The 23431-nt window shown below is 38.0% G+C and overlaps 1 protein-coding gene and 1 non-coding gene across 12 annotated transcripts in view; both read left to right on the forward strand.

Moving 5' to 3' along the window:
* HIBADH (3-hydroxyisobutyrate dehydrogenase) overlaps positions 1-23431 on the forward strand; it is a 255954-nt gene that overhangs the window by 12977 nt on the left and 219546 nt on the right. For 5 of the 11 annotated variants that reach the window (XR_011256702.1, XM_069588127.1, XM_069588128.1 and 2 more), the window contains exons 3-4: positions 13718-13827; positions 16757-16878. Coding sequence is in view for 10 of the 11 variants with exons in the window: in XM_069588127.1 (XP_069444228.1) it covers positions 13718-13827; positions 16757-16878 (232 nt within the window). In the remaining variant the exon portion in view is untranslated. Of the gene's footprint in view, positions 1-11599; positions 11785-12890; positions 13038-13717; positions 13828-16756; positions 16879-23431 lie in introns of those variants that run through there. The other 6 variants (XM_069588136.1, XM_069588132.1, XM_069588133.1 and 3 more) reach the window with 6 other exon arrangements.
* LOC138439888 (small nucleolar RNA SNORD56) lies at positions 6609-6679 on the forward strand. The gene has a single exon (XR_011256832.1). It is a non-coding gene; the product is annotated as a small nucleolar RNA SNORD56 (small nucleolar RNA).

Consider the following 23431-nt stretch of genomic DNA (forward strand, 5'->3'; position numbering starts at 1 on the left):
TTAGATGATGTCAAGGTAGTAATGATTATATACCACACCCTACTTAATGTGTTGTTCTGTACCCATGAAATTTGTTGGAAGTAAATAGTAGTTATCTATTATGATAGATAATATAGTTAAGTGAGTATACAGTAGGTTGAATAGTAGTTCCCCAACTGGTGTTGGAGAAGACTCTTGAGAGTCCCTTGGACTGCAAGGAGATCCAACCAGTCCATTCTGAAGGAGATCAGCCCTGGGATTTCTTTGGAAGGAATGATGCTAAAGCTGAAACTCCAGTACTTTGGCCACCTCATGCGAAGAGTTGACTCATTGGAAAAGACTCTGATGCTGGGAGGGATTGGGGGCAGGAGGAGAAGGGGACGACAGAGGATGAGATGGCTGGATGGCATCACTGACTCAATGGACATGAGTCTGAGTGAACTCCAGGAGTTGGTGATGGACAGGGAGGCCTGGTATGCTATAATTCATGGGGTCGCAAAGAGTCGGACACGACTGAGCGACTGAACTGAATTGAAGGAAGTAACTTAGAAAACTCTTAAAAGAAAACATGAGGGTAAATCTTTATGACCTGGATTTGGCAAAGGACTTTTAGGTATGATACCCAAGATCATGAGCAACAAAATAAAAAAAAAAAAAAAGACTTCATCAAAATTAAAACCTTTTGTGCTTCAAAGAACACCAGCAAGAAAGTGAAAAGATAACCCACAGAATGGGATTAAATATCTGCAAATCATGTATTAAGAAATACCTGGAGTAACAGGCAAATTTGGCCTTGGAGTACAGAATGAAGCAGGGCAAAGGCTAATAGAGTTTTGCCATGAGAACACACTGGTTATAGCAAACACCCTCTTCCAACAATACAAGAGAAGACTACACATGTCCATGTGTAGTCTTTTAAAATGTAAATGTCTCCTTCATTCAAGTATAAGTCTTATTCTTAAGGTAACCTTCTTTCACATCTACCCAAATTAGCAGCGCTAAAAAAATCAGAATTTTGTTAGGGAATGCCTCACACTCTTCAGAGTATGAGGCAATTTAGGCAGAGCATCAGAAAGCTCCAGCAATCTGGGAAGCAGCAGCAAAGAGATTCACAAAGGGATGATGAATGTTTCAGTTCTCCATACATAAGAGAAGACCAGATGGTCAATACTGAAATCAGATGGATTATATTCTTTGCAGCCAAAGATGGAGAACCTCTATGCAGTCAGCAAAAACAAGACTGGGAGCTGACTGTGGGCTCAGATCATGAACTCCTTATTGCCAAATTCAGACTTAAATTGAAGAAAGTAGGGAAAATGACTAGACCATTCAGGTATGACCTAAATCAAATCCCTTATGATTATACAGTGGAAGTGACAAATAGATTACAGGGATTAGATCTAATAGACAGAGTGCCTGAAGAACTATGGACGGAGGTTCTGACATTGTATAGGAGGGCAGGGATCAAGACCATCCGCCAAAAAAAGAAATGCAAGATGGTAAAATGGCTGTTTGAGGAGGCCTTACAAATAGCTGTGAAAAGAAGAGAAGTGAAAGGCAAAGGAGAAAAGGAAAGATATACCCATTTGAATGCAGCGTTCCAAAGAACAGCAAGGAGAGATAAGATAGCCTTTCTCAGTGATCAATGCAAAGAAATAGAGGAAAACAATAGAATGGGAAAGACTAGAGATCGCTTCAAGAAAATTAGAGATACCAAGAGAACTTTTCATGCCAAGATGGGCTCAATAAAGGACAGAAATGGTATGGACCTAACAGAAGCAGAAGAGATTAAGAAGAGGGGGCAAGAATACAAAGAAGAACTGTACAAAAAAGATCTTCATGACTCAGATAATCACGATGGCTTGATCACTCACCTAGAGCCAGACATCCTGGAATGTGAAGTCAAGTGGGCCTTAGGAAGCATCACTACCAACAAAGCTAGTGGAGGTGATGGAATTCCAATTGAGCTATTTCAGATCCTAAAAGATATGCTATGAAAGTGCTGCACTCAATATGCCAGCAAATTTGGAAAACTCAGCAGTGGCCACAGGACTGGGAAAGGTCAGTTTTCATTCCAATCCCAAAGAAAGGCAATGCCAAAGAATGTTCAAACTACTGCACAATTGCACTCATTGCACAGCACTAGTAAAATAATGATCAAAATTCTCTAAGCCAGGCTTCAACAGTACATAAACCATGAACTTCCAGATGTTCAAGCTGGATTTAGAAAAGGCAGAGGAACCAGAGATCAAATTGTCAACATCCGTTGAACCATCAAAAAAGCAAGAGAGTTCCAGAAAAACATCTATTTCTGCTTATTGACTATGCCAAAGCCTTTGTATGGATCACAACAAACTGGAAAATTCTTCAAGAGATGGGAATACCATTCCACCTGACCTGGCTCATGAGAAATCTGTATGTAGGTCAAAAAGCAACAGTTAGAACTGGACATGGAACAACAGACTGCTTCTAAATCAGGAAACGAATAAATCAAGGCTGTATATTGTCACCCTGCTTATTTAACTTCTATGCATAGTACATCATACGAAATGCTGGACTGGATGAAGCACAAGCTGGAATCAAGATTGCTGGGAGAAATATCAATAACCTCAGATACGCAGATGACACCACCCTTATGGTAGAAAGGAAAGAAGAACTAAAGAGCCTCTTGATGAAAGTGAAAGAGGAGGTGAAAAAGTTGGCTTAAAACTCAACATTCAGAAAACTAAGATCAAGGCAGCTGGTCCCATCACTTCATGGCAAATAAATGGGGAAACAGTGGAAACAGTGGCTGACTTTATTTTTTTGGGCTCCAGAATCACTGCAGATGGTGACTGCAGCCATGAAATTAAAAGACTCTTGCTCCTTGGAATAAAAGCTGTGACCAACCTAGGCAGCATATTAAAAAGCAGAGACATTACTTTGCCAAGGCTATGGTTTTTCCAGTAGTCATGTATGAATGTGGGAGTTGGACTATAAAGAAAGCTGAGTGCCGAAGAATTGATGCTTTTGACTGTGGTGTTGGAAAAGACTCTTGAGAGTCTCTTGGACTGCAAGGAGATCAAACCAGTCAATTGTAAAGGAAATCAGTCCTGAATATTCATTGAAAGGACTGATGCTGAAGCTGAAACTCCAATACTTTGGCCACCTGATGCAAAGAACTGACTCATTGGAAAAGACTCTGATGCTGGGAAAGATTGAAGGCAGGAGGAGAAGGGGACGACAGAGGATGAGATGGTTGGATGGCATTACCGACTCAATGGAGTTGAGTTTGAATAAACTCTGGTAGTTAGTGATGGACAGGGAGGCCTGGCATGCTGCAGTCCATGGGGTCGCAAAGAGTCGTACACAACTCAGCAACTGAACTGAACTGAAATCATGTATCTGATAAGGACTTGTATCTAGCATGTGTAAAGAAGCCATGCAACTCAAACAGAAAGCAAGTGACTCAGTTAAGTGGGCAATGGATCTGAATAGACATTTCCCCAAAGAAGATATTCAGACAGGCAATAAACACATGAAAAGATGCCAGTATCTTTTGTCATTAGAGAAATGCATTCGGAATCACAATGAGATTTCCACACCCCTTAGTTTGGCTAGAATCACAAAGTCAGATGACAAGTGTGAACAAATTGAACTATCACACACTGCTGATGAGAGTGTAATTCTACTCCTAGGTATATGTGAAAGAGAATGAAAACACATGTCCACACAGGAACTTGTATATGAGTGGCAACATTATTCATTATAGCCAAAAGACAGAAACAACCTAGATGTCCCATCAGTGATAAGAAAAATGTGGTATACTCATACGATGATATTATTCCACCATAAGTAGGAATGAGGCAGTGACAGATGAAAATCCAGAACAGAGAAATCTATAGAGACAGAAAGTGGGTTTGTGGTTGCTTAGTGCTGGGTGGGAAAGAGGGAGGCAGGCACAAAAATTATGATGGTTGCGCATATCTACAAATACCCTGAAAACTATCAAATTATTTACTTTATGTGGGCAAATTATATATCACAATAAAGTTATTGGAAAAAAAGGTAAATGTCCACATTCTAACCCCAGTACTTGTGACAGTGACCTTAATTGGAAACAAGGTCTTTGCAGATGTAATTGGGTTGTATATCTTGGGATGAGGTCCTCCTGGACTTTGCGTGGGCCCTAAAGGCAGTGATGAGTATCCTTATAGAGAGACATGAGGGCAAGCTAGGGCAGGTGCTTGCTGACTTCAGAGTTAATGTTGTAGCAAGCCAAGGAGCAGCCGGGGCTACCAGAAGCTAGGAGAGGCAGAAGAGACTCTTCCGGTGGAGATAGCATGGTGGTGCCTAATCCTTGATTTCGTCCTTCTGGCCTCCAGAGCTGTGAGAAGAAGGTTCTGTGTTTTAAGCCACCATGCTTATGGGAACTTGTTGTGGCAGCCACAGGAAATGGAACCTGGAACATGACTTTACCACTAAGTGTCTGCAATCCCAGGACAGATATTTAGTGTCTCTGTATCTCTGTTTCTTCCTAAGGATAATAATAATAACCTTTCTCAGAGAGCTGGTATGAGGATTATATGAATTCATATTTGTAAAACGCTTAAAGTCATGCTTGGCATGGTAAGTACTATGTGTGTTAGGTCTAAGTTCCTAGAAGTCTTTGTTTCCCCTCTGCTGTGCAGAGCTGTAATTCCTTTTCTAATGCTCCCTATTCACATGACAGTGTCAGAGTCTCTTCTTTGTGAAGAGAAGTTACTTTGATCACTGCGGATTAAGGCTACCTTAGACTCTCCTAGCAAAACAAGGGATAGGACCTTCATTTATTTGCTACTTCGACTGATGTTTCTTGAGTACTTTGTGCTGGGTATGGGTATTATAGCCTAGAACAAAATAGTTACAGTTTTCCCTTTGGGGACCAGCAGGAGGTATTAGATAATCAGATCACACAAATATGTGATTCCAAATTTTGATGTGAAAAGAAAAAGTAGCAGCTCCTCAGTTTTCAGTAAAAAACCTGTATTACATTGGTTGAGAGGGCAGTTAGGGCTGTTTGCTGAAGACTAGCATTGTAGGCAGATAGCGTGAGAACAAACAGGATTTATCCAGAGAATAATGGAGACAAAGGAGCGGTTTTCTTTATTTATTTAATTTTTTTTGTTGTTGGAAGAAGGGGTTTAATTAACTTTTTTTTTCTCATTTTTTACAAAAATTTTTATTTTTACTTTATTTAACTTTACAATACTGTATTGGTTTTGCCATACATTGACATGAATCCACCACGGGTGTACATGCGTTCCCAAACATGAACCCCCCTCCCACCTCCCTCCCCATAACATCTCTCTGGGTCATCACTGTGCACCAGCCCCAAGCATGCTGTATCCTGCATCGGACATAGACTGGCGATTCGATTCTTACATGATAGTATACATGTTTCAATGCCATTCTCCCAAATCATCCCACCCTCTCCCTCTCCCTCTGAGTCCAAAAGTCCGTTACACACATCTGTGTCTTTTTTGCTGTCTTGATACAGGGTCGTCATTGCCATCTTTCTAAATTCCATATATATGTGTTAATATACTGTATTGGTGTTTTTCTTTCTGGCTTACTTCACTCTGTATAATCAGCTCCAGTTTCATCCATCTCATCAGAACTGATTCAAATGTATTCTTTTTAACGGCTGAGTAATACTCCATTGTGTATATGTACCACAGCTTTCTTATCCATTCATCTGCTGATGGACATCTAGGTTGTTTCCATGTCCTGGCTATTATAAACAGTGCTGTGATGAACATTGGGGTACATGTGTCTCTTTCAATTCTGGTTTCCTCAGTGTGTATGCCCAGCAGTGGGATTGCTGGGTCATAAGGCAGTTCTGTTTGCAATTTTTTAAGGAATCTCCACACTGTTCTCCATAGTGGCTGTACTAGTTTGCATTCCCACCAACAGTGTAGGAGGATTCCCTTTTCTCCACACCCTCTCCAGCATTTATTGCTTGCAGATTTTTGGATCGCAGCCATTGTGACTGGTGTGAAGTGGTACCTCATTGTGGTTTTGATTTGCATTTCTCTAATAATGAGTGATGTTGAGCATCTTTTCATGTGTTTGTTAGCCATCCGTATGTCTTCTTTGGAGAAATGTCTATTTAGCTCTTTGGCCCATTTTTTGATTGGGTCGTTTATTTTTCTGGAATTGAGCTGCATAAGTTGCTTGTATATTTTTGAGATTAGTTGTTTGTCAGTTGCTTCATTTGCTATTATTTTCTCCCAGTCAGAAGGCTGTCTTTTCACCTTGCTTATATTTTCCTTTGTTGTGCAGAAGCTTTTAATTTTAATTAGATCCCATTTGTTTATTTTTGCTTTTATTTCCAGAATTCTGGGAGGTGGATCATAGAGGATCCTGCTGTGATTTATGTCAGAGAGTGTTTTGCCTATGTTCTCCTCTAGGAGTTTTATAGTTTCCGGTCTTACATTTAGATCTTTAATCCATTTTGAGTTTATTTTTGTGTGCGGTGTTAGAAAGTGATCTAGTTTCATTCTTTTACAAGTGGTTGACCAGTTTTCCCAGCACCACTTGTTAAAGATTGTCTTTACTCCATTGTATATTCTTGCCTCCTGAGCGGTTTTCTTTAAAAGTGGAAGGCTCTACAATGATGGCAGTATTTTTTGTCAACAGCAGTTTACCTAGTGAGTGTTGATCCTTTGAGTCTGAGAAAAGCTGAGGGTAGAGGGAGAAAATAATACAGGTGGCACGCTCCCTCTCTAGTGTCCAGAGATTTCTACATTAGGTCAACAAATATTAATTGAGTACCAGTATGGCTCAGTTCTCAAGTCCTTCTTTGGAAGGACTGATGTTGAAGCTGAAACTCCAATACTTTGGTCACCTGATGCGAAGAGCTGACTCCTTTGAAAAGACCCTGATGCTGGGAAAGATTAAGAGCGGGAGAAGGGGACAACAGAGGATGAGATGGTTGGATGGCATCACTGACTCAATAGACATGAGTCTGAGTGAACTCCGGTAGTTGGTGATGGACAGGGAGGCCTGGCCTGCTGCAGTCAATGGGATTGCAAAGAGTCGGACACGACTGAGTGACTGAACTGAACTGAACCAGTATGTCTAGCAGTCCACCTAGTGCTGTGGAGAATAAAACAGGTTGAATGTGGCAATGTTTTAGATGTGTCCTAGGTAGCCAGACTAAAATTAGGAGGGAGTTTCTATTAAAATTGCATTTTGACAATAATGAAGTGCTGAAGCAGGTTTTGAGGGGAAAAAATAATAACTGTTAAGAGCCATTTCATTTCTGATAGAAAACTACATAAATATTGCTTTTAAGGTTTGCTGACCTGCAAACAGAAATGCTGTAGTCTGAAATGAAAGTCATATAGACAAGATCTCTCAGACTCCTGAATAGAAATCAGAGGGTTCTATGGCATAGGCTGAGTCATTAGATTTCCCTTCTTTCCGTCTTCCTTGAGATGCTGACCTATGAGGAAGGAAAGAAGTTGGGTTCTGGGTAGCTGCCCTTCCCAGATTAGTGAATAGTGAAGACATGTCCTAGCTTCATGCCTGCAGCTCCCACCCCTGACCACTGCACGCGGTGGGAAAAGTTCTGTGGATGCTTCACTATAAGGTGGCAAGCCTGAAAGGCAGGCTCCACTTTTCCCACGTTCTATCTCTGCTTCCCCTCAGAGTCTTGACTCTAAGGAGTCCTATGTGTATTGATTGTAACAGCAGAGGAGGGCAGGAGGATGTGAAATTTAGATGAATGAAGGGAGAAGGGTGAAAAGTAAAAAGAGCTTTGGGCCTGAGGGGGAATATTCTGTCCTAAATATCATAAAATGAAAATATTTGTTGATAAATGATTTATGCTGGCAGCTTAAAAACCATTTTGAACAGTGGCAGTGTCATTCAAACAAGTGTGATTTCTTAAGTGTCCTACTTTAAATTTGGATGAATGACTTCTGATATGTTAAAATGTCAGTATTATTTCATAGCTATATTTAGTTTTAAATGTTTGATAAAGGGAAAAGTAAGTTTCATTTTACCACTAAAAGATGCAGATAAGACTTGGGATTAGATGGGAAAATACAGGTGAAAACCTTGAAACCTCTGGCTGTTGTCCACAGTAGTACAGTGGATGGATGAGGAATTCAAAAAGTCAGAGTATATTTGAGTTGGTGCTTACATTTTAAGGACAGATGTCCCTTTCTTCCCTTAATGTTACTATCTCAAGGGAAGTCCATGAAATGGCAGCCGAAGGAAACATAATTTTTTTCCCTCAAAGTTTGTGGAAAGCATGGCTAGTTGATTGCTAATGTCAACTGTGCTTTCAGTAGGAAATTTACGGGGAGAGAAAGTACCAAACTAGACATATCTGGAGGATCAAAAAGCAATCACCTGGTTTTAAAGATCTTTGAACATCTCCTTGAAGAAGTGCTTTTTCAGTTTTTAAAAAGCAAAAACTGAGAATTTGTTGTTTCATGTAACTGAAGAGTTGGGGAGTGGTCTGAACCTAAGCATAGTTGAATTTTGGGTAAAGATGTAAGCAGATTCATTTCTGTCTGTGTCTTGGCTCCCCTTTCTGCAGGCCAGCTCCTCCCTCCCCTCAAGGTGCAAGGTGGCCGCCTGTAGCTCCAGGTGCAGAAGTGCTTTGGATGTGACCACCCTGGAGGGTTTCCTTCCAGCTGTACCTAGCAGTAAAAAATGCTACCGGGTTATGAAGGCAATTTGTACCTTTACATGTTAATGAATTCTATTGGGACATTTACAACTGGTTTAATACGTTATTTGTGGTCATTTCCATTTTTTAAAAAAACCTATGCCTTCCTCTTGCAGTAACCCTTTGTTATGTCTTTATTTCTGTTGGAAACTCAGGTTTAACCTGGGCTTCCCTGATGGCTCAGCTGGTAAAGAATCAGCCTGAAGTGCAGGAGACCTGGGTTCAATCTCTGGGTTGGGAAGATCCCCTGGAGGAGGAAATGGCAACCCACTCTAGTATTCTTGCCTGGGAAATCCCATGGACAAAGGAGCCCGGCGGGCTACAAGTTTAACCCTGAATGCATCTTTGCAACTTAGAGCATCTATTGTAAGAATAGAATCCTGGTAATCGTCAGCCCTTTGGGTTTTAGAAGTAATGAATCAATAAATGGTGAATGTAGTGGTTTAAAAGCACAAACCTAGGAACTTGACTGTCTGGTCTCAAATCTCAGCTCTGAGTGACTTTAGACAGATTAACGTCTTTATATCAATACTTAAAGTGTCTCACAAAATGTCAACAGCAATAGTATCTTCGTTTTAGTTCTAGAAAACCTGGCACATAGGGAGTGCTATTATTGCTGCCATTGCTGTTAGTACTGTTATGGTTGTTGCTTTAATATCTATGCTGTATTTCTCCCAAATCTTCATCCCCAACATCACACACAGAAGTGCACCACTGTCTTGCCTGAGTCACTGAGTCCAGAGCTGCTTGGAAGAGAATTTAGACATGTTTTTAAATCAAAGAATGATGATAAAAGTTAAAACCAAATTAGGAGACAAAGAGGAATTTGACCGCATCCCTGCTTAAAAGTATATTCTGCAGAGTCCCTTGTGTCCTGGACACAGAAGATAACCAGTTTCTCTTTTTTAAGCATTAGTATCAAGGGCATGTGACTTGTGCTTTATTTTCATTTTCATTGTCTAGGAATTTCCTTGGAGATGCCTCCGATGGGTGCCAAAAGTCTTGAGACTTATGCACCATTTCTGTGTGAGTTTTCCGGTTGAATGAGGCTTAATTGGATTCTCTCTAAAAACTTGGAAGCCATCTTGTTGTTCCTAGATTGTAAGGCTGAACGTGTTTGGTTAAGAAAGTCTCTTGGGATCTAATCTGGCATCCACTCAGGTCTCGTTAAATGGGAACTTTAAAAGCCTCTTGCTGAGTGGGCTTCATCATTGTTGACCAGATGTTTCAAGATGTAGGCACAAATCATTTCAGTCAATTTTTTTTAAGGGTGGTGCAATTTTGAAGCAACAATATGCTTTTCTACTTGGAGAGATGAAAATACACAGAGTGGCATGTTTAACCAAGGTCAGGTTCCTCTTGTTTCTTTGCAAATATCTCTATCCCACTTAGTTTATTTGGAAGCAGTGCTAAGAGCTTGACTTATGTGACTGTTTTGTCTAGGAAAGACAGCGAGATTTATCTCTTTATGTAAAATAGCTAGGTTAATTGTTGTCTCCTTCCATTGATAATGTAAAATGTAAGTAAAAAGGAAAGTAATGTAACTATAGAAAAAATCCACAGTTACTTCAGATTACTGTGGACCCTGATGCCCGTCATCCCCCACCCCACCACCCAGCAAAGCAGATTTTGTCTTCCATCTGTCCATTCATCTACCCTTCATATTGTACACCTGCCATGGTACTTACTAGCATATGGATGACTCTGATTGCAGAAATGCTTAAAAACTAGATATTTTGAAGGGAATCAATCTCCTGTAATCAAAATTGAGATAATGGAAAAATTGTTGTTGTTTAGTTGCTAAGTTGTGTTTGTTTTGTGACCCCATGGACTGTAGCCCACCAGGCTTCTCTATCCATGGGATTTCCCAGGCAAGAATACCGGAGTGAGTTGCCATTTAGTAAGGCCATCTTAATTCACAGTGGTGTAAGAAGGAGGCAGTTGAAATTGTCAAGAATTTCTGGAATGGGCATGACAGAGCCAAGCCATGGTCCAGAGTCAGCCAGATCAGTGACCACCTACACATGTGGAGGGGCAGAAGAGTCCTGAGTCTCTGCAGATGCTTCCTGTCCTATCAGTCCTTTTTCACAGAGGCAATACCTTCCTAGAATTTAAATTTACTCGTGAAAAAATTTCCTTGCCAGAGTTTCCTTTCTACTCTGGAGGTAGAAACCCTTAAAGATAACCCAAGTCAGTTTTCTTATTTTGGAGGTTCAGAATCTGAAGTCAGAGAGGTTAAGTGATTTGCACAAAAGCACACATGACTTAGTGGCTGAGCTATAACTAAACCCGGGTCTCTGCCTTCTAAATTAGTGTTCCTTTCACTGATCCATGCTGTCTGTCTGTGCTTATCCATTCAATTAGCAAATGTAATTGAAGAGACTCTAATTAGTTTGGCTCCTAAAGGCTTTTGTGGTTAGTGTCAGATTGGCAATAAGGTTTGTTTTTTTCCTGCCAGCTTTTGAGCCGTGGCCAAATTTTGTTAGTCAATTATTTCAGAGGCTTGAAGTCATCACATGGAAGGCAAGATGATCTGAATAACTGGACACACATGTCTGTCTTAACTGTCTAATAAACATGCCTTTTCTGTAGTGCAAATTAGAGACTGTTAAAATGTACCGAATGTATATAGTCGTTAGATATGGAGCAGTTGTGGCCAGTAGAGTGGTGACATTCCAGCTATCACTATCATCGTGTGTTTTTTCCGGCCCTGTGAGCTTTGACACTACGTTCCTATATAATTGAGGGGTTAGCAGTACTCTGGCAACCCAAGCATCCCAAGAAGCAGGTGCTAAGGATGCAGGGGGCTGATTGGCCACCCCATGCACTTGGCAGTTGTATGCATTGGCAATGCCAATTCATGAACATGAGAAGCTTGGAGGTGCGAAGTATTCCTGGATCTGTGAGCTAATCGTTGGGGTCCCTGAAGGCATGTCTCAAGGAGCTATCTAGATGGAATTGAATTTCCTTCAGTGGAAGAGACTCGATTCCTAAGAGAAAGTTCGAAGTTGACTCTTAGAGCTCAGGGCTGAGGTTTTAGAATACAGGCCCTGAAAGATCAAGCGAGATGGAGCTGCGACAGAAGGAAAGGCCACTGAAAGGTACGCCACTGTTTTGTCTGTGTTTGTTACTTCATTTAAGTAGGGTGAATGGGTGGGGCTCTCTCCATGTAACCTATATTCTTGACACAGTCCAGAAGTAGAGAATTACAGCTCCTACAACCTTTCTTTTTCTTATCTTCTCATCTGACTGAACCTTTTTTTTTTTTTTGCTTGAATAAACTTGAATTGTTTGCCAGGAAATAGTTGCCTCTTTTCCAATCTCAGTATTTGTTTGAGTGTAAGAATGGTTTTCACCTAACTTAAGTATTTCTTTTGTCATTGGATGGAAAAGATTTTTTTTCTGGAATGATTTGTGACAGATCCCTGCTGCTGCTGCTGCTGTTGCTAAGTCACTTCAGTCGTGTCCGACTCTGTGCGACCCCATAGATGGCCCCTTCCAGGCTCCCCCGTCCCTGGGATTCTCCAGGCAAGAACACTGGAGTGGGTTGCCATTTCCTTCTCCAATGCATGAAATGGCAGATCCCTGCTATATATCAAAATATACATGTTGTTGAATGTGCTGCATTGTAGACTTGAAAATACCGTGTTGCCTTTAGAATAAGCGAGACTATCTTTTTTCTTTTCTTTTGGTTTTTAGAGTCTGTGGTGTTTCACTTAATGTTAACACACAAAGTGACAGGATACTTGATTGTCTGAAATTTTGAAGTACAACATAGGAAATTCTGTTAAAACTTCCTTTATGTAGACTTTGATTTAGAAGCTGATAGTCTCCTATGGAAAATTGAAATGTAACTGCTTCTAGTTCATAATATTTAGATTGCACACTGTGTTTGGCTTCTCACTCATCAGCTGTACATCAAAGACAAAAAGAAAACGTTTTGTATACTTCCACTGCATGGAAAACAGAGTCATTCCCTTTCCCAAGATGCTTATGTGCCTGTTCACATTTCCTTGTAGAAAATATGTTTGTTTCTAATGCATAAGTAAATCATCCTATGGAGAAATCTTCGATTATCCTCTTGATAATCCTTTGTCTTTTTTTAAAGAGGAAAAAAAGCTTTGGGCAGGAACTTATATGACAGGGTGATGGATTCTTTCTGTTAAAGGGGAGTTTTAGTCAAGAAGTGATTTCCTGGTCTCTTGGCCTCTTTGGTGGCTGACCAGCTGGCCAGATGTATCCTGATGTATGTATGCGAGAGAGCAGAGAATGGGGGAGATGTGAGTGAGGGCAGAGACACCCACGCTTGTATGCACGTATGTTCAGCGGATGGACAGAGCAGCTTTCCTGTGTGGTATGTTCATGGTCATCATTAAAGCAGAAGTCAGGATTGCAGAGGGGGGCGTACCTTGATGCCTGTTGGCTTGTCTTCCTTGCACGTGTGGTTTCCACAGGAGTCCTGGCAGCTCACGCTCTCAGACTTTCATGGTGGTCTCAGTCAGCGCAGTGCATGCTTGTCCTTTTCTGACTTTAGTGAAAAGGCTTAATTTTTTTTTTTTCTTTTGAAAATAGAGGCTAGAAGATAGTGGTAATGGGGGCTTGAGAATTTTCTTGGGGATTTTGCTGCTCATGAAGTAACTGGTGAATCCTGTACTTCAGCTACCAGCTGTTATACTAGAATGTTTTTCTTAGAGCATCTACCAAGAAGTATGCTGTTTTGAGAGTCCAAGTTGGAGAAATCCATGAGAAGTGTGTCTGTTCCCAGGACTGTTGGGTTTTGCCCTTTTCCCCCTCAACTCACTTCACACTTTTAAAAGTAAACAGTGGATGTGATTCCATAGAAACTGCATCTGTGTGTGTATAAGTGATGGATTCTCTATTTTAGGCAGTAAGGTTTTTTTTTTTTTTGTCATTTGAAAACAAGTATTGGTTTTTATTCACTGTTACTATTACAGGCATGTATAAAAAGTGGGTCCTACTTGTGCTCTAGAAGCATTTGATTTAAATAATGTGCCTTTGCAATTTTTTTTAAAGGTAGTGTCTTCCCCAGCAGATGTAGCTGAAAAAGCTGACAGAATTATCACCATGTTGCCCACCAGCATCAATGCGATAGAAGCTTATTCTGGAGCAAATGGAATTCTAAAGTATGTATTTCTCAACTGTAGATATGTTCTATGATAGTTTATGAATTTTACATTTGTTAGAACAGTTGTGAAATTAAGTTATGTTTGTTAGGTCTTCTTGTACTGTTTTCTTATGTCTTAAAAGTGAATAGTGTGGTTTCTCTCATTGTAAAGGGTTTATTTTTTCACTGAAGTCAAGTATGTGACTTTTGGCAATGAACTTTTTTTTGCCTTCTCTTCCTTTAACTCTTGTGTTAAACTTACACTTTCATTGGTAAGCTGTTTTAAGAGAGTTTTTAAAGCTTGACTTTAAACTGTACACAAGTGGTACAAGCATACTTTTTCTTATGGTTTATAGAAATTCAGGAAAAGATTTCTATGAAAAACAAAACCAAGCATTGGAAAGAACACTATTATTTAAAATTTATTATGAAATTTAAAGTTACTGTATGTCCTCTGGGTTAGTACATTTGTAGTAAGAACTTTGAGAAGCTGGAATTAAAGATTAGCAGTAGCTCCCTGAATGATATATTATTGAGGCCAGCATTTCCTACCCAATGCCTCGCTTCAAGAACCTTTTGGTTAATTGGTGCCTGCTGCCAGACCTTTGTGGTTATATTAGGATGGCAATGGTTGAATTCTCAGTTTAGTTTTCTGGTCTTAGTGATTCCTGTACCTAACTTGTTTCGTTGTTGAATTATATCAGAGAGCTAGAACAAATTGGTAGGCTCAGTAGACACATGAAGGGCTGAAAGAAAGGGTTTTAATTTCATGAAGCTGTAATGCATGGAATTTGAGATTTTGGGAAATGGAATTGTTTTGGAAAACTAGCAAACTTAGAAGCAAAAGACACTTGACTATTAGGCAGAAAACTGATAAGATAAATGTTTAGATTTCAGAGAAGGCTGAAAGACACTCATTTTGGATGAAGCCCTCAGGCTCACAGTGTGTGTGGTCCTGAGGTGACCTAGCTGTGTCCTTACCTAGTCTGTTCCAATTATGGCCCTGCTTTACCTCTCAGGGAAAAGTTACTAAAAACTTTGTGTAGAAAAAATCTTATGTTAATTAATATCCTTTATTAGGAATATGGTGGCCACCAACCAGGGTGGTTTTGTCTAGGGAGTGCTTTGAAGGAGTTTGGCTTTACACTGAACTGTAATTTGCTTCTCATGGGTGGTTTTTTATTTTCTTCTGGGTCAGGATCACTTCCCCACACCCAGTTGCATGTGTAGTTTTTGAAATGATTTCCCATTTGACTAAAGATTTAAGATCTTAAAAATACTAATATCACAGAAGACTGGTAAACTTAATTGTCATATTTTAGGGTATATACATCCTGGAGTGATCTGTAATAGAGCATGCTGTTTCCTTTCTGTGGAACATACTCAGTTACTGCACTTAGACCAGATCAATTCATATGTCAAAAATTGTTGCTTAAAGCATTTTATGTGCTATTTTTTTTTCTGTAGAAAATTTTGTTAATGGTTTTAGCAATGATTTTCTGTTTCCCCTTTAATATTTAATATTTATTCAGTTTTAATTTTCTAATCATAGTTATGATTAAATGTCTTGTGTGTTAGTTTATCTGAGGTAAGAACTTTGGGAAGGTTAGCCATAGCCCTTTAAAAAAACTATAATTTAGATTTGAGTTTCTAAGCCAGTGACAATAGCATAGATTATATACTGTAAGGGAACTCGACAGGATATAGTCTGCATTTAGAGTGCAAACAAAACTATTACTTTAAAGTGAAAGTGAAGGTCACTCAGTTGTGTCCGACTCTTTGCGACCCCATGGACTGTATATTCATGGAATTCTCCAGGCCAGAAACTGGAGTGGGTAGCCTTTCCCTTCTCCAGGGGTTCTATCCAACCCAGGTCTCCTGCATTGCAGGCGGATTCTTTACCATCTGAGCCACAAGGGAAGCCCTTTACTTTAAGAATGCTTTTTAAATATTGATGTAAAATATGATATATGAAAAGACTGCTTCCCCCTTTTACCAGTGTATATATATATATAAATTTACCATAAAGAACAAGAAAACTCTGAGATTTCTAGGTCCATTCCTATATTTTCCTTAGTATTTGTTTGATATTTTATTTTATCTTTACAAAGTTATAATTATTAAAGAATATGCCATTCTAAAGCAAATGGCTAAATTTTAATTGCTTATATTTTTTCTACTTAGTGGAAATAAAATGGATATGTGAAATTTGCAATATGGCTTGTTAAAGACAAGTAAATTAGTTTTTAAAGAGACCTAGCTATTTTACAAACAAAAATTTAAATCTTACCAAATAGCCCCTTTAAAATTAATAGGTGTTTTAAATTGCTTACATCTTAGCTAACCTACATTATTATGCTTAATATGTATTTCACGTGAAACCAGAATTTATACCATATCGTTTATTAGGTTACTTTGGTTTGTTTGAAATAGTTTGAGTTTACTTTGAACTGTAATTGATCTGAAAATGAATTTGAGATTTTGAACCAGTTCTAATAATGAGCTGTTTGAAAATATAATTTATTTCTGGCCGCCCTGGCTCTTTGTAACTGTGTAGGCTTTCCTCTAGCTGCAGCAAGCCGAGGCTAACTCTCTAGTTGTGGTGTGCAGGCTTCTCAGTGTGATGGCTTCTCTTGTTGCAGAGCACAGACTCAGTAGTTGTGGCACATGGGCTTAGTTGCTCTGCAGCATATGGGATCCTCCCTGATTAGGGATCTAACCCATGTCTCCTGCATTGGCAGGCGGATGCTTTACCAGTGAGCCACTAGGGAAGTCCCTGACAATGTTTCTAATATTTACATGAGAGACTTCCTTGATATCTGGCAACTTTTAGCAGATTCTGATTCTATAAGTAGTTGCATGAAATACTTACTCAGAGTTGTAAACTATATTTTTAAAACTATGAAACTGTACTTTGTAAAAAACTATGTTTCTGTTTGTTTACTTAGAAAAGTGAAGAAAGGCTCACTATTAATAGATTCCAGTACTATTGATCCTATGGTTTCAAAAGAACTGGCCAAAGAAGTTGAAAAAATGGGAGCAGTGTTCATGGATGCCCCTGTTTCTGGTGGTAAGTGGCAGCTAAAATAGGTGCACACCTATTCAGTTTGTCAGAAGTAACAATTAGACAATTTTTTGGTACCCAAGATAATCCAGTTATTTTGAGAGTTATTGCAGATTCTCAGTTTCCTCATTACAAATAAAAACAAAGCAAAACTGACTTATGTTATTTAGCCCTCTCAAAATACAATGCTTATTCTAAACTCAGATAAAAGGATGTTACAGCTTTGAAGAGCTGTGAATTTTTGATCCACATTGCTGTAGGTAGGGCTAGATCAATTGCTAGAAAATTTTAACTTTTCAAAACAGATTCAAGAAATAATTAGCCTGAATAATCTTATAACTATTAAAGAAACTGAAGAAGTAGCAAAAAAGAGAAAATGATTTCATGAGGAAAATACTAGGCCCAAGTGATTTTACCAAATGTTAACCAAAATTTAAAGGAGCATACCATCTCAACTTTATATGGACTTTCCCAGACAATAGAAAAGAGGAAATTGCTTCCCAAATCATTCTATAAGATGTGTATAATTCTGATAATTAAACCAGTTAGAAACATTATGAGAGAGAAAAACTATAGGTCTACATCAGTCATGAATATAGAAGTAAAAACTTTATAAATTACATTAACAAATGAAATACAGCTGTGTATGAACGAGATCAGACACTGCAGCCCAGGTTCAGTTTATCTCATGTACGTATAGATAGCTGAATATTAGAAAATTTATAAATAAATTTTACCACAATCTCAATCAGAGGACAGGGAGCTAATAAAATTCTAAAAGCTTAATATTATATAAAATACTAATATGGATATCTAGGTATTTTAGAACGGCAAGATTATGATTTTCTATAATTTACAAATTTTCCAGAGTTACTGTGTTTTCAAATATATATGCACATACACATACATATGTGCATACATCTATATACATACATATGGAATTATAGCAATATGGCAGTAGGCACTGAAATAGCAATTTTATTCCTGTTAAACATGATTGTTGGCTTTGTATATGTGCTGCTGAAGCAAGCACGATTGTTGGCTTTGGAATGACCCAGAGAGATGTTATGGGGAGGGAGGTGGGAGGGGGGTTCATGTTTGGGAACACATGTAAGAATTAAAGATTTTAAAATTTAAAAAATAAAAAACTAAAAAAAAAAAAATGAAATGTAATAATTTAAATCAGTTTCTTTTTCATAAAGAACCTAGTGGGCTTGTAAAGGAATCTTATATCCCAAACCCTTTCGTGTATAGAAAGTGAAAGTCGCTCAGTCGTGTCTGACTCTTTGTGACCCATGGTCTATACAGTCCATGGAATTCTCTAGGCCAGAATATGGAGTGGGTAGCCTTTCCCTTTTTCAGGGGATCTTCCCAACCCAGGGAGCAAACCCAGGTCTCCTGCATTGCAGGCGGGTTCTTTACCAGCTGAGCCACAAGGGAATCCCAAGAATACTGGAGTGGGTAGCTTGTCCCTTCTCTGGTGCATCTTCCACTAGAAGGAATCCAGCTGGGGTCTTCCACATTACAGGCAGATTCTTTACCAGTGAGCTATCAGGGAAGCCCTTTTAGTATACGTGGAGGTATAAATAATTTTTAGCCCCTATAATTGTTATATTGAATCATTTAAGTAGGATTTTAGGTGTTAAGATTTATAATATGGTATGGATCTTTGATTACGTAATACTAATAAGCAATTTTAGGCTTGGTGTTGGAATTTATTTATAGAATAGATTCAGTAAATGAACAATTCTTTGTTCTTTAAGTGGTTCTGTAATTTAACTTGAAAATTGATATGGTACATATTTATTAGTTGATCTTATTGATTGATCCTTTGCTTCAAGAATATAGCCTAAAATTATCATTTGATAACAAAAAATACTAACTTGATTTTTAAATGTTATTTTAACATTTAAAAATAGAGTCTTCTTTGTGATAAAAGTTTGAGATTACTCCTCATCCTTATCAAGTTATTTTTATCACAATTTTTTGGTTTTAGAGTATAAAAATGCTAATTTGTCTGATCTGTATTACAGATTGAAAATTTTGTGTAGAGACGGTTTGTGATAATTTGTTGCTTGACACATCATCATTATGAGAGTGGCTAGCATATAATAGAAACTTATGTTTGTCTTCTCATTGTTATTATTTTTATATTTTTCATATGGGTTAAAAATGTCTGCACTTTCTCAGTTAAAATAGAGGGAACTTTCTGTAAGTTAGAGTTAGCAGGTTTAAAAATCATAGTATTTTAACTAAATAAAATTTAGGAAAAGGGACCTGGGAAAAGTCTGGGTTAGGCACCCAAATGAGCTTACAGTTTTACAGAGGTTCTATGTTTGTCAGTTTTAAAGCATATATTATGTGAAGTAATTGTAATAAAATCTTTTTAAAAATTCCCCCATTTTTGTCCTCCTCCCCCACTCTTCATTTGTTTCTTATCTTAGACTTAAAAAATGCGTTTCCGTGTAATTATATAGAGGTGTTACCTACAAATATAATAGTATTCTGAAAATTAAAATGGGAACACATTGTTCTCCGTATGCTGTGGTTAGCATTTTAAAGAGAACCTTTTTTAAAACCCAGATGAAGAATTTGAAGTTGTACGGATTTTTAAGACAGTGATTTCTTCAGTCCAGCCCTTTCTGCTTTCTGCTAAGCTTTTATTCAATTTTATTTGTTTCATATAACTTAAAAAAAAATCAAAAGCAAATGATGCTTAAACTGTTCTACTTATCATCCTGAAACCAATGTAAATAACTATTATATGCTTGTACAGTTATCGCTTTGTACCCTAGATACTACTTTATAAAATATTTTGACGTGCCTCAACCGATTCTGGTGCTTACTTTTTTAACTTCTCCAGCCAGGGATCGAACCCTTTCAGTGAAGGCACAGAGTCTTGAACCACGGGACCACCAGGGAAATCCTGATGCTTCCTTTTGAAGCTGTGAAACATGCCTTTATTAAAGCCCATATTACATTATATTTATAGGTGTTGATTCTCTTCTTCCTGTAAAGCTTAATCTTTTTGAGTGCAGAGAGTAACTTTTTTCCCCAAATTTTTATTAAATATGAATTTATATGCAAAATATTTATAAAATTATAAAAGTGCAAGTTATAAGTGCCCATCAGGCCCATGTGTTCCCCCCTTCCAGTTTAAGAAATAAAGCCTTACTATTACCTTTGAAGTTCTTACGTGTTTCTCCTACTCTTGTCCTATCTGGGGTGGGTATTAATACTTAATTTGACCATTCTGGATATTTAAAAAGAGGGTAACACCAGATCTGATTCATACACCTGATTCTAGGCTAGTGAAGGATTTTAAGTTCTGGAAGTGGAACATTTATGTTAAAGATCAACTGGAAACCTTGTAGATGATTCACAGATCCAAGGAGGATCATTGGAATTTGGAATTAGATATGACTGTTTTTAGTAAATACTCTTTAGGCAAGGAAGAAAGGAAATTGGTTAGTTCATATAATTCTACCACCTTTAGTTTCATTTTCTGTTGTACTTCTGTTGATAAATTGAAAGACCTTCACTTTTAAGTTCCAGAGAGCCTGGAACTTAAAAGTGAAGGTCTTCATTTTTTTCTTCAGTGGAATGTCTTATACTTATATTATTGTATTTATATAATTCTTACAGTGTTATATACTGTTTTCTGATCATATATTCTGATATTCTCTTTTATGCTGACGGGACCTTGATTGCAAGGGACATGCTTCATTCTTCCTTTCATGCAATAAACATTTATTGAGTACTTGCTATGTTCTAGGTATGTTCTAGATACTAGAGATAGAGCTTTGAAGATACTCAACATCTTTTGTCTTATGGAGCTTATGATTTATTTGATTGGAATAGAGAGGATAAACAAACAAGAATAATTTCAATAATAAGTACTATAAAGGAAAAAACACAAAGTAAACAGTTAAGGAGACAGACCGAGGGGAGGGCCCTTTCACATCGAGTGGACAGGGAACCTTCTCTGGGGAAGTGACGTTTAAACAGAGATCTGCACACACAGGTCCTTCAGTGGAGAGAGGTACTCTGTAAAGTAAGAGGTGCTCTGTGCCTGCTCAGAGGCATGAACAAACTTGGTATGCTTGTGGAACATTTGTCTTTGTACTGCTAGCACTTAGCAGGTAGTTTCACTCGGAGTTAGTTAAACTGGATCACCTGTATATTGATTCCCTGTATGTCTAATGCCATGCCCTTGTTTGACAGTTTGTGTATTATAGTAAAGCTAACCAGGATCTCTGTCTGTTAGCCATGACACTGGCCTCATAAGTATGATGCCCTAATTTGTTTATCTGTCTTGTGTAAATCACATCTTTATGAAACTTGAAATCCTTTAATGTGAAATGTTGTTTAGTGACACCATTTTGGACACATGCATTTTTTTTTTTTGCAGGGGGTATGGTCTGCTACCACAGAGTTAATTCCAGTTTGATCAGCTCTCTTGTATAATGAATGCTAGATATAAAGCAAATTAAAAACTATTGTTTGTAATTGATATCTAGATACTGTTCTTTCTGTGCCGAAGGCATAATTATAGCATTTAACTGTACTTGAATAATTGAAAAATAAGATCACTGATTACATAGTATGTCTGTAGGTTTGCACAGAAACCTTGAATTGAAGTGGCTCTGAAATGGCTCTTATAGATAGCCCAAGGCTTTCTGTGCTGGCCAGCCTCGTTGATTTGCTAAACTGTATTGCCCTGGTTAGGATTAATGTCAAAATTAAATAATTGAACTTGTGTGTATGTGTTTGTATAACAGTTCCCGACCAGGAAACCAGATTTTATACTCTACTTGGCTGGGTTAAATTTTAGTAATTTGTTTGAGGTATTCTTAGAATATGGAATAGTAAGCACAAGACCTATTAAGGAGTTTCTGTTAGAGTGCTAGACTTGCTTGCTTAATTCTTCAATGGAAGTCTCACATAGACTCCATTATTGTTTTTAAAATCGAATGTGCAAGTCTTGGCCTTTACCGCTTACTGAATTGGATACCTACTGTTTTTCCACTCGACCTGTATCTAATTTATGGTAAAGGGAGCACAAAAACAAAATTTATTTATGTTTTGGCACCTAACACCACACCATTATGGTTAAGGGTCTCTTGGCATTTCCATTAAAACATTTTCTTAGAGAGGTTTATAGCTTGGCAATTTTACTTTGCTTTGGGCTGAAACATTGCTATTTCTGTCCAAAAGCAAATTCTTTTACCAAATTTCATATAACTTAATTTACAGTGGTTTGTAATGTGAGTGTTGGGGGGAAGAGCTCTCATAGGAGGTCTTTGGTGCTCTCATAAGCTGTTTGATTACACAGTAGTATTTTGTACAGTACTCATTGTTGAATTTTAGTCTTACCTCAGTAATATTGTTTTCAGTGTTTTAAAATAAGTTGGTTTAACATGATTCAGACAATTCATTTTCACGGGTTCTTTCCTTTAAAAAATTGTATTATTGTGATGATTTTTAGTTCTTTTAAAATGATCAGTTTCTATTTTTTATTATAAAACTTAGAAGTACTTTGTGGCATTGACTTCTGTATCAGAGACTTGGATTAATCTATCTTAAAATGCTAAAGTAAGCCTCTCCTTGGTCTGATTCAATGGTATTTAAAACTTTAGTAGTAACTAAAATAATTAAATTTTTCTTTAACTTGATCTAATGGATAAATCTATTTCTTTAGAAATGACTTAAGATTCATCAGTACCAATATACCCAGAAATGAGTTAATTATGTTATCCATTTACATTTACCCATAATTTTACTTATCATCCTGTATCCATTAAGTATCCCTTCTGTCTCTGGAGAGTACATTTTGCCTGGGATTTTCTCCAGTTCGCACAAAGTGGTTCAGAGATGTTTGGTAAATAAATTCCAAGGATTTCTTTGAAATTAGTCCCAAAGAAGAGGTGCCCATAAAAGCTCCTTTTTACATTCTTTGGCATGTCTGAAACTCCCTTACAACAGTTGTTGTGGAGAGTCCCTATATAAGGTGTTAATGAGTTCTTAACATGTTTAGAAAAGACTCCTGACTCACTGCCCAAGATAACATGGTTGAGGCAGCGTTACTAATTTGTCTCCTAAGAAAATAGTGGAGGAATGGGATAGAGAATGCAGGGTGATCACTTCATTCAGTGTTTGTATTATTACTATCACCTATTGTTGGTAATAATTGTTATTGCTACAACAACCTAGTTTATTTCTAAGAATTTATTCTCTTGCAGTTTGCAATTCCCTCATCTCCAAATCTGCAGGCCAGATTTTAACTGCATCTCAATTTCCAGTCAAGTAACTATTACCAGAGTTGCTCTTGCCAGGCTCTGTCCTGTGGTGGAGCTGTTCTCTTCACATGGTTTTGTTGCAAAGCGCATGGATAAGGCAGGGGTCCTGCCTTAAGTAATCCTGGGGTATTTTTAATGTCCTTTAATTGCCATTCAGGATGTAAGTCAGACCAGACACAATTGGGTCTGGTCACATAGTTTAGAACTGCCTAGCAGTGTTTATATAAAGGTGAAATAGATTTGGTAAATAAATCTAAGTC

The sequence above is a fragment of the Ovis canadensis genome, chromosome 4, assembly GCF_042477335.2.
Source record: "Ovis canadensis isolate MfBH-ARS-UI-01 breed Bighorn chromosome 4, ARS-UI_OviCan_v2, whole genome shotgun sequence".
NCBI classification, from domain to species: Eukaryota; Metazoa; Chordata; class Mammalia; order Artiodactyla; family Bovidae; genus Ovis; species Ovis canadensis.